This window comes from Erigeron canadensis, chromosome 6, assembly GCF_010389155.1.
Source record: "Erigeron canadensis isolate Cc75 chromosome 6, C_canadensis_v1, whole genome shotgun sequence".
In the NCBI taxonomy this organism is placed as follows: Eukaryota; Viridiplantae; Streptophyta; class Magnoliopsida; order Asterales; family Asteraceae; genus Erigeron; species Erigeron canadensis.
In genome coordinates this window covers 28,245,156-28,257,321 of record NC_057766.1, presented here as the reverse complement: position 1 = coordinate 28,257,321, position 12,166 = coordinate 28,245,156, and the positions used below count along the sequence as shown (strand labels likewise).

The window sequence follows — 12,166 nt, the reverse complement described above, 5'->3', positions numbered from 1 at the left end:
CATTAACTAATGCATGAGGTACTAATAATTTTTTTTTCAAATGGTATTGGAGAGTTTTAACTTTTAACTTTGAACAAGTTCTTATTGTTTTAAAATCTTTGTTTAGATGCCTATAGCTTTTATTTAAAAGAAAAAACTCCAATATAAAACGCTACTAGCATTTCAGAAGCTTTAACTTTTCGATAAAACTTTTAGTTTTTAAAAGTTACACAAATACCTCTTAAAGTTGCAGTTACAACTATCATAGTACCATACAAACACATAAATATATAATTCTGTCTTATCTTCAAAAAAAAAAAAGAAAAATTTCTCTCTTTTTGATGATATATCTTAATTGTTCATCAACATAGTTTACCACATATTTGTTCATTTTGTTGTAATATGAAATCTATTTGTCTTTGACCATAAAATTTATTATAGGATCAAGGGGCGATAAAAGAAGATAATGAATTACACATGTTAAGATTTGATGATATTAAAAAAAGGGAAATGACTAATCATCATAACAAAATAGCCTAAAAATCCTCCTAACACTCTAATAAGATGACATGTGATATCTACTAATTATCTTTCATAATATTTCCCCCTGATTTTTTTCACATGTCATTATCCAATAATTAGAGGATTTTTAGGCTATTTTGTTAAGAGGATTAATCATTTTCCAAAAATTATTAAGCTAATGTTTTAAGTTGATAAATCATTTTCTCAAAAATTATTAAGCTAATGTTTTAAGTGGATAAATCATTTTCCTATATAAAAAAAAAAAAAGTTCCAATGAAATGATGAAACATGTGACAAGAAACCAACTGTTCTGTCTATATCACACATGCTTAATAGACTCTACAGAGATTAATATGGACATAAAGTGGGAAAACTTTCTACACCATTCACGCAAGACACTATTATTATCTGAACAAAGTGGACATATGTTTTCTGGCAATAAATTTCAAACAAGATCCTTGTGAAACTTTATCACTATCTATTTTAAAAGTTGAAAATTTCTAAACCAATACATGAAACCATTTTGCAAATTTAGCCATAAAACTTGTGCTACAGCACTAGATCCATCTGAATCTGCAAACTTTCCTCATTTTATTCCTGTCCATTTGCCTCACTCTGGATGGCTGCTTAGTCTGCTCTTCAATGTAATCTCTCTCTTTCACTCTATATATATTTTATATATATACACACCACGTGCATACATATATGTATAATATTTTAGTATTAGGTACCTTATTAGGATTTTCTATCTTAATAAAACTGAAAAACAGTTTCTCTACTCTAGGTTTAAGTGGTAAAGTTGTTTACATCTCAACCTCTATACCTTCATAAACGGTAAGAAGAGACCTATAACCCGTAGAAGACACTATTTGGAAATTCGGTGTTACTTATTTTCACTAAAACTATTTATCTGTTTTTTTCATTAAAACTATTTATCTTTTTTTTTAATGTTCGATTTTTCATTAAAACCATTTATTTATTTGTTTTTTTTTTTCCTTTTTGACACGAACATATGAAGTGTTATGAGGGTGTTAACTGTTAAGGAATACGTATCAAATTGATTATATCAGAGTGAAATCCGTAAATTGGAGTATCCTATATACAAAAAATAATAATTAAGAAATAAAAGCTAGAATTTTTTATTTTTTATTAAAAATATAGGCTCATTCTCATATATCAATTCCACGGGGAACTTATTCTTAGTCACGAAAACATTGTTCACATCGGAATTTTAAACCCAAAACCTCTAAGTATCGAGTCATTAAAAAATCCTTCTTAATCATGAACTTAGGTTTGGGTGTTGGAATGGTGATAAATATCACTTTTTAATCATTTGCCTATCGTAAGTTACAATTATTTCAACATTATAATATCATAATATAAAAGTTAGCTAAAAGTTCAGCCACTAACATTTCTAGACAAACAAACTGAATCTTAATTTATTATTTTATTTCACACTTTCCTTGAAAAACACCACCAAGTTTTTCCCCTTTTAAATTAGAGTTAACTAATGTGACAAAACTTCCATTTGCATGCGTCTAAATAGAACACATGTTTAATGCACTTTACAGTCACAATTATCACCAAAAAGTTCAAAGGCCATGTGAACAAACCAAAGAAATTTGACTTACATAGTAAATTTCCTATACAAGTTATAAAAATCACTGTAAAAATGTTACTCGTATAAAAAGTTATAAATCTTTAAACATTAAACCATACATACATGTTGCTTATTGTTGTGCTGCTAATAGTCTTCAAACTTTACTTAAGTTCTTGTTAATTGCCATACTTTGGATGGCTGCTTAGTCTGCACTTCCCTGTAATCTCTTTCTCTGTATCTTTCTATCTATATGTATATGTATCCAAGAGGAGTCCTTTTTACCTTTTGTGAGACTTTCTTGATGCGTGTTATTATAAATTTTGCTCATGTTACATGTACGTGCACATTGTGTTGTGAATTGGCGGTTATTTTCTAGAAGTATTGTCTCTAAACCCGGGTAGAGGTATAACTGTTTACATCTCATCTCCCCATACATTGCCCTGGCGGAATTGGGTATCTTGTCTTCTTATAGGACAATTTGGGTGTTGAATACAATATATTAAATGGGCTTTGAGAATTATGCTTTTTGGCACTTAACTTTTGTGTTAGTTGGTCAAGACTCAAGCTTAGCTTCTAAATTACCATGTTATAGAGTTTTAGTACTCAAAAAGTTTTCCAAAGCAAGTTACTTGATAGCTTTATATCACAAAAGTATAAACTTTTGGATTTTTTTTATGAAAAACAGTGAAACTAATTTGTTTCATTTTATTTATTATGGTATATTGCATATCAGAGTGTATGAAAGCAGCCATTTGTAACAGAATGCTTAAGAATCTAGTTTGGGCATTGGTGGTGTCGGTTTATTTCAGTGTATGGTTCACTGAAGGACTACATAGTGTCAATGTTTCTACAAGACCGGATGTCGTGAATATTTCATCCATATTGACATTTAATTCCATCATTGGAAAAGTCGCAAAAATCGCTATGCAGGCTGCCATTAAAGATGTGAATGCTGATCCAACCATTCTTAAAGGAACCAAGCTGCAAATAACTTTTCATGATTCCAATTTCAGTGGATTCTTGAGTATGATGGAAGGTATATCTCTAAAGCCGTTTCCTCTTCTTTTTGCGGCAATTCTGTATTATTAATATTATGTTATTATGATTTTGTGGGAATTGATTTGTTTTTGTCAACAGCTTTACAAATCATGGAGACAGATAGTGTGGCCTTAATCGGCCCACAAGGTTCTGTCTTAGCTCATGTGATTTCCCATGTGGCAAATGAGCTCCACGTTCCTCTATTGTCATTCACAGCTACTGATCCTACATTATCTGCACTTCAATATCCGTATTTTGTCCGAACAACTCATAGTGATCTGTACCAAATGGCTGCGATAGCAGACATAGTAAGATACTATGAATGGAGACAAGTTACAGCAATTTACTATGACGATGATCATGGGAGAAATGGAATAATTTCATTAGGAGATCAATTAGCAGCCAGAGGATGTAAGATTTCATATAAAGCACCTATCAAGCCGATGGCAACAAAAACAGATATTAGTGATGTATTGGTTCAAGTTGCTTTAATGGAGTCAAGAGTTCTTGTTGTCCATACTTATGCCAATTGGGGATTAGATATTCTTGAGGTGGCTAAAAAACTTGGAATGTTGGATAGCGGATATGTTTGGATTGCTACAAATTGGCTCTCGGCAAACATTGACATTAGCTCTCCACTTCCTTCAAAGACAACGGATGTTATGCAAGGGTTTATCACATTGAGATCATACACAAAAGATTCAGAGCTTACAAGAAAGTTTGCTGCCGAGTGGCGAAAGTTAACAACATTTGGATTAAGTAAGCACTGTTTATATGCGTACGACACTGTTTATCTACTTGCTCGTGCCCTTGATGCCTATTTTGATCAAGGTGGAAACATTTCATTCTCAAAAGATATCAGGTTACAAGGGTTAAAAGAAGGAGTTTTGAATCTTGATTCTTTAAGTATCTTTGATGGCGGGGAGTTATTGCTTCAAAATATCAGAAAAATTAAGATGAAGGGATTAACAGGCGTTATTGAGTTTACTTCTGATAAAAGTATTGTATTTCCTGCTTTTGAAGTACTAAATGTGATTGGTACTGGTGTTAGGAAAATCGGCTATTGGACAAATTACTCAGGTTTGTCAACTATTCGTCCAGAAATGGTCTACATGAAGCCACCTCAGCGAACAAACTATTCTGAGCTATTACATCCGGCGATTTGGCCAGGTCAAACCACTCAAAAACCACGTGGATGGGTTTTTCCTGAAAATGGAAAACTTTTGAAAATCGGTGTTCCAAATCGAGTTAGTTTTCAGGAGTTTGTGGGACAATCAAAGGACACGGGAGCATTCAAAGGATACTGCATTGATGTGTTTATGGCTGCTGTAAACTTACTTCCATATGCGGTGCCATATAAGTTTGTAGCCCATGGAGATGGTGTCAAAAACCCAAGCGGCACCCAGCTTGTGAGCTTGATAAATGCTGGGGTGAGACTTCTTTCTAGTTTCTTCAATCATCTAATAAAGTTAAATCATTTACTATAGAATTGGTCTATTTGGATGGGTAACAATCTAAAAATATAAGCTAATACTTGTAGGAAATTATTTGAAAGTTGCCCAAACTGTATTTTTAGTTCCTTAACCTTCTTATATCTTTTTATCCAAAACAGTATGTATAATCTTTGTATTCATATTGAAAGTTGTGTATAAGAAAAGTTTTTCTTTTTAGATAGAAAGTTTCCATCAATTTTGATCATTACAAATGCTGGCTGTTTACCCATTACTCAGCTTACCTGGTCCATCCATATTGACATTTTGACACTTCTAAACTAGTAAGACTTGGAAGTAATGTATGCAGAATGATTCTAAGCAAATTTATTTGTTACACCTTCTTAAGGTTTAAGAATCCAATGCAGAAATATGATGCTGTGGTGGGAGACATTGCTATCACTACTAATCGGACACGAATGGCAGATTTTTCACAACCATTTATAGAATCTGGGCTTGTTGTAGTGGCACCAGTTGGGAGGTCAGGTTCAAGTACTTGGGCTTTTCTTAGACCGTTCTCCCCGTTGATGTGGTGTGTTTCAGGCATATTTTTTATAGTTGTGGGGGCTGTTGTATGGACTCTAGAACATCGTGTAAATGACGAATTCCGTGGTCCTCCTAAAAAACAGATTATCACAGTGCTTTGGTAAGTTTCTTCCTGTTTGTATTTTCTCAGTGGAGGTGGCTAATGGGTGGGCAGGCAGGGTGGGTGATGGATCAAAACTCGACAGGATAGGTAGCCTGACCCGAATCCTTTTTATCCAGATATTCTACAAGATAATAGCATGTCGAAGATGATTACAAATTCTATATTATTTCTTTAGAAAAACTATTTGTCATTAAAATGGTGGTTGGTTTTATGCACTAAAGATACACTTCGTGTGACTATGGATCCACTTGATCCACTCAGCAGATTTTGCACGTTCATCTTTTTATTCTTTTCTATTTGACCTGTTAGGCTGTTACAAGTAAGATAATACCCAAATCAACCCATCCACAAGCCGAAATTGCATTTATCTGCTCTACTTTTCATTCTAAATTATACACCAAGAGTATGTCAAATTATCTGTTCTCTTGCAGGTTTAGCTTTTCAACTTTGTTTTCCTCCCACAGTAAGTATTTCCCTTCAATTTTAGAAAGAGCAATATTTTGAATATTGTAATGTTGAAGATTTCTGACTTAACTGTTAACTAATCAACTGGGATGCATTTTATATTCTTTTATATAACAAATGTTGTATGATCTTACTTGATCATGGTATATGCAGGAGAAAACACGCTCAGCACTCTTGGCCGTATGGTTTTACTTCTATGGCTATTCGTGGTTCTAATAATAAACTCGAGCTATACTGCTAGTCTGACCTCGATCTTGACCGTTCAGAAACTTTATTCGCCTATTAAGGGTATAGAGAGTTTGACGGCAAGCAAAGATCCCATTGGATACCAAGAGAATTCGTTTGTCCGTAACTATCTTATAGCTGAATATGGTGTTCATGAAGCCCGATTAATCCCTCTTTCTTTGCCTGAAGACTATGAAAAGGCTTTGAAAAACGGACCCCACAATGGAGGTGTAGCTGCAGTGATCGATGAACGTGCATACATTGAACTCTTCCTTTCATCCCGTTGTGATTTCAGCATCGTTGGTCAAGAGTTCACCAAAAATGGATGGGGGTTTGTAAGTACAACAATTTCACTAATACATTATGTTCAGTCCATACAGTTCCAAATCTTTCATACTTCCAAACATGTGAAAAGTTATGCATTATGCTTTGCAAGAAAAAAAGTTTTACAGATGATTCATGGATAAGTTCCTGCAAAATAGACACTAGATTTTGAAAGTTGTATTCTTGAATGACATTTACTTGACAGTCCTTGTCTAAAACGGTTATTGGTGCAAAATGTAGTGTGTTTTTGTATCATGTTTACTGCTTTTGAGTTCTACGCGGAATAGATTGACTTCAAGTTCAAAATTTTTACATAAAGTTCATACTTCTCATGAGAAACAAGAATTATCTCATATAGAGATATTCTAGCATAGATATAACCTCTGTACTCAGATAGATTGGTTTCAACTTCATTTTACATTAAGCTGTTACTAGTGCAGGGTACTATAGTAGTGCTCAAAAAAGTCATTATTCACTCTAAAAGATTTGAGTTATAAAGTCAGGTTAAAGCTTAACACTATTGCTTTCTGCAGGCCTTCCCACGGGATTCTCCTTTAGCAGCCGATATGTCAACAGCTATTCTAAAACTATCTGAAAACGGTGAGCTACAAAGGATCCACGATAAATGGCTAATGAGAAGCGCATGCAGCTCACAGAATACAAAGTATGAAGTAGACCAGCTCGAGTTAAAGAGCTTTCAAGGCCTCTTTTTTGTATGTGGATTAGCTTGTCTGGTCGCCCTCCTCATATACATTGCACTAACGGTACATCAATTTTGCAAGCACTACCCATCCCTTTCTGAATCAAGTGATAGAAGCATTCAGTCAGGACGACTTCAAACGTTCATTTCTTTCGTTGATGAGAAAGAAGAAGTAATAAAATCCCGTTCCAAGAGAAAAAGTATACAGGGAAGTTCAAGCAGGATGGATATCGAAGATGTATCGATTGATAGTAATGGATGCAGCGGCAAAAATCTGTCATTGAACACCTTCAAATGATTGCCAAAACTTGTATTTCAGTTACTATGTCAGGAAAGGCTATACTAATTAGTTGCTATAATGCTTTTTTCTGGGTCAAATCTGTCATATTTAGTTAAGACCGTTATTTGATTCAACCATAGCAAATAGCAACTAGTAAGTCAAGTTATTTAGGTCGTTAGACCCTAGAGATAATATTTACTTTGTATATATGGAAGACTAGCATCAAGTTAAATATTTTGGTTATATTTGTTGGTTATGACTTATATTTTGATTATATTTTGGGTATGCAAATGTCTACATCACACTTCTCCGTATCCCATGGATTGTGTACCGGTTATCGTTGTATAATTTAAGTAAAAAGAGAATAACTATTGACCTTCTAAAGTCTAAGGTGTCAACTTTTAAGGATGTCTAACTAGGAATCTATGATCGTTGTTGAAAATAAAGCCTACCTCGCATTTTTTTTCATGTCAGCATGATATCATCCCTCATGTATTTTGGCTTCATCTACGGTTCTGTATATCCTTCTCGAGCATCTTGTTTGAATAGTCTGTCTTTTAGCTGGTTATAATATAGTCTCGCTTTTCTGTTAAAAAATAAGTATATGTTAAATGAATGTTCAAAATAAACACAAATTTGGACCGAGGTACCACAACAAGAAATTTGTAAATGACTGATTTGAATAAGAACTAGATAAAAGGTTTAATATAAAACGTTTTAATAAATATCTAATCATATGAATAACAGAGAAATATAATCTGGAACAATACTCTCATGATATCAATCAAAAGAAAAGAAAGCCATAACGGCATGAAAAATGTGACAACGGCTCCAATTCATAGAGAATTTCCAAAAACCTGGAAGGTAATAATAAAAGATGGGCTAAACACTGTAGGGATATTGGCTGCAGTTGTGTATCATTCATAAACTTAAAGGGTTAAAAGTATAATTTTTTTAAAAAATTTCCTTCAACTGCAGTTTCATTTTCCTGCACATTTCATTTTCCCATAAAAGATATATAGACTTCAATATTAGAGATAACCCCGTCCTTTTTGTCTTTATCTTATTTGCACCCTCTTCTTTCCTGCTTGTTCAACATTGGTCCTTCAGGTTTGTATTGCCACATAAGACAAGAAGTAAGTATAATATTCCACGATTTAAGTTGGTAATCTAACATATGTATACGGTTGGGAGGGTAAACTTCTGTTTTCAAAGAATAAAAAAATATTAGAAATTCTTTTTTTGATTTTTAATTTTTAGTTTATAAAGTTGTCTCAAATATATTATCAAGTAGTTTCTAATCTATACTATATTATAAAACAGATATTCCATGTCTACATTTTAAGTTTCAACATTTACTTTTTCAAAATGCTCATATATCAATTCTATATTGACCTAACACCATTTCTATCTCCTCAAATCTCAACCAATCATTTTTTTTCTCTCATCCATAAATCATTTATTCCTCTAATTCATTCAAAATCTTTTATTTCAAAAACCATACATCGATAAATTATAAAAATTATATAGGTATTCTTAAAATTTCATGTTCTTTCATTAGAGATGTCATTCGATATACTTTCGACAAATTTTTAAATCCGGAGGCGAAACCCGTACGGTTAAGGCATTTGGCTATCACACTCTATAACCTATCACACTTTATAACTTATCACCTATATCATCTCACCGCCGCAACGAACGGGTACTTACTCTCGTAAACCTAAATACACATAGTTCATGGGATCAAGCTAAGTTATGTAGTCTCCTCGTTGGTGTATGGCCATCAAGATAATTACAATAGGGTTGAGTTGGATCATGCAAGGAAAAATATGCAAGAGTAGACATGTTTTAGCTTTCTCAATATTTTTCTGAAGGACCAAAATTACCATAGGGTTTAGTTTTTTATTTTTATTTATATATATATATATATATATATATATATATATAACTTAAGGATGGAACCCGTAATATCCTTTTCATAAGGACCAAAGTTTTAAATTTACTCTAAATATAAATCGATATAAATACTGGGGAGATGTAGAAATTTGAAAAAATACAAAGAAACGCCGCCAAATTGCGGTAAAAATTGCTTAAACGCCAATCGACCAATTCCCGTCAAAATCAATTGATCCTAATCATGTTACAAAGCAAGTCAAAGTCATTTCATATGAAAACCAAACGTGGCAAAATTCGAAAGGTAATTGTTAATTATTTTTAATACTATTTACTAAACCCTAATTTTGATCATAAACCCTAATACTAGCCAATAATACAATATATATATATATATACTATATTATAAAGCAGATCTCCCCTGTCTACATTTTAAGTTTCAACATTTATTTTCCCAAAATGCCCATATATCAATTCTATATTTAGCTAACACCCCTTCTCTCTCCTCAAATCTCAACCAATCATTTTTTTTCTTTCTCCTCCATAAATCATTTCTTCTTCCAATTCATTCAAAATCTTTTATCTCAAAAACCATACATCGATAAATTATAAAAATTATATGTGTGTTCTTAAAATTTAATGCTCTTTCATCAGAGATGTCATTCGATATATTTTCGACGAATTTTTAAATCCGAGGGCGGAGCCCGTACGGTTAAGGCATTTGGCTATCACACTCTAATGACTCTATGACCTATCACCCCACCATCTCACCGCCAAAACGCGCGGCTAGTTGCTCTCGTAATGCGTATATATATATATATATATATATATATATATATATAAGTTTGTAAACATATGCATACATGTTAAAAGGTGGTGTTGGAACATCATTTGAGAGATGATATATATTGTGGAGCTTCATTCTGTAAAATTTGTGACACTAAAGATGTCCGTTTCACTTCGCCGAATTCGACTCTTCTTGTTCTAGATACTAATGTTGTTCTCAATCAGGTTTACTTCACTCTTTTGTATTTTATTTTATAAGTTTGAATTCAGGGGTGTTTGGCCTTAGCTTTTTTTCGTTCTGATTATGTTTTATAAGTCCTCTTTTTATGGCTTGTAAGCGAAAAAGCTGAAAAATGGGTTAGGCCCGAACACGCTCTTGGGTTTTATTGTAGTACGTTTTCGTTTGTGTAGTTAGTATCAGTTGTCGTATCTGTTTTGACTGTAAAAGACTGGTTGTTGTTGTAATTTTCTGTCATTTTGAAACCGGTGTTTTTTAAAGTAAAATTTGTAAAGAAAGGTTAAATTCAGCAGTTTGAGAATGAACCAAATTGGTATGTAAATTGTAAAGCCGTCACCAATACAAACAAAAAAGTCTTGTACCTCTTAATGTAAAAGAAAGGAAGTCTTTAGGCCAATGTTTGCAAATGCTAACCAAAGTTCATGAATTTAGATCGATTTGCTTGAGAATGCGGCAATTGATGATGTTGTGGTGCTGTCAGTGGTATTGGACGAGGTCAAGAACAAGAATCTTGGAGTTTACAATAGGCTAAGACTATTCGGAGTAGCCCGTTCCACCAAAAATATTCGTGCGGAACGCCTGGGGAACGCCCCACTTCGTCCCCGGGGGGCGTTCCGGATGATGAAAAAACGTACCCCGTTGCATTTTGAACGCGTCCATTTAATTGGAATTTAGTGAGGTTTGACCTCGGGGACACTCCCATCCGTCGACTACCGATTTCTTTTTTTTTTCATTTCCTTTTTTAAAATATATACAAAACACACACAATACATATATATTTTTACACCCTTTCTTCTCCATCTCTCCCTCTATTCTTCTTAAAAAAATCACACCTTTTTCATCCAAATCAACCGAAAATGTTTCCCAATCAGTGGGGTTTTAACCTTTTCTCCAATCAAAACGCGGATAACAATCAAAGAACACCCCTGCAACACAATTTCGATGACCTGAATCTTCATAATAATCCGGATTTTATTCAATCACTCGGTACAATGAACATTGGATCACCGATGACTCCCCTGGACATAGAACCCCGTGGATTCGACAAGATAACTTCGGTTTCGCTCAAACACCCGGCGCCATGTTTAGTAATTTTTGATTTTTTATTCATATATACATATATATTTTCGGTTATAAATATATATATAAATTTTTTTTTTCGATTTTATATTTATATACATATATATATATATATTCTGTTTTATATATAAATATATATTTTTATATATATATTTCGGATATATATATATGTGTATATATAAATCTTGATATATTTTTCGTTTATGTGTTTGTTTTTAAGACTCACAACGGATGGTCAATACACCATCGGCATCGAGCTCCTTTTATGAAGATGTGGAGGAGGTTCAGGAGACACAACCCGAAGTTAGTGTTTCGTCTCCGCAAAAAGAGAAAAGAAAACATCGAACGAAAGAAACAGAGGCCCCGAAGAAAATCTCCTCTCAAGTTAACTGGTCGGAAGAGGAAAGTTTGGCGTTATGTCGATCTTGGGTCGATGTATCTGAGGACCCAAAATGCGGTATAACATCATCACATATCTATATATATATATATAAAACCGTATGATATATATATATATATATATATATATATATTTGTGTATTTGTTTTTTGTAGCAAATTATCAAAAGGCTCGGACCTTTTGGTTGAAGATTCAGGAAGGATATCACAAAATCTTGAAGAGACCGACTTACCGGGGTATTGAATCGTTACAGGCGAAGTGGCGGAAGATTAGGACTAGTGTCACTATGTTTAATGGTATCATAACTAGGCTTAGTGGTTCGGGTTATCAAAGTGGTAGTAGTCAAGAGGATTTGACTAGTAATGCTGTTAGTGAATACAATGCTCAGTTTCCGATTTTTAAGTTTTTGAAAGAATGGCAGTGTTTGAGGAGAAGTTCGAAGTGGGAGGTTATTGAGAGTTGGGAGGCGATGAGTAGTCCTGGTGAGCCGAGTTCAAA

At 33.5% G+C, this 12,166-nt stretch overlaps 1 protein-coding gene across 1 annotated transcript; it reads left to right on the top strand.

Moving 5' to 3' along the window:
* Positions 1-1,054: 1,054 nt before the first annotated feature.
* On the top strand, positions 1,055-7,557 carry LOC122603104 (glutamate receptor 3.6-like). The gene is made up of 7 exons (XM_043775720.1): positions 1,055-1,145; positions 2,835-3,137; positions 3,239-4,569; positions 4,998-5,275; positions 5,710-5,741; positions 5,897-6,303; positions 6,826-7,557. Exons 2-7 carry the CDS (start codon positions 2,840-2,842, stop codon positions 7,288-7,290), a joined length of 2,811 nt encoding a protein of 936 aa, XP_043631655.1. The 5' UTR covers positions 1,055-1,145; positions 2,835-2,839; the 3' UTR covers positions 7,291-7,557.
* Positions 7,558-12,166: the final 4,609 nt, after the last annotated feature.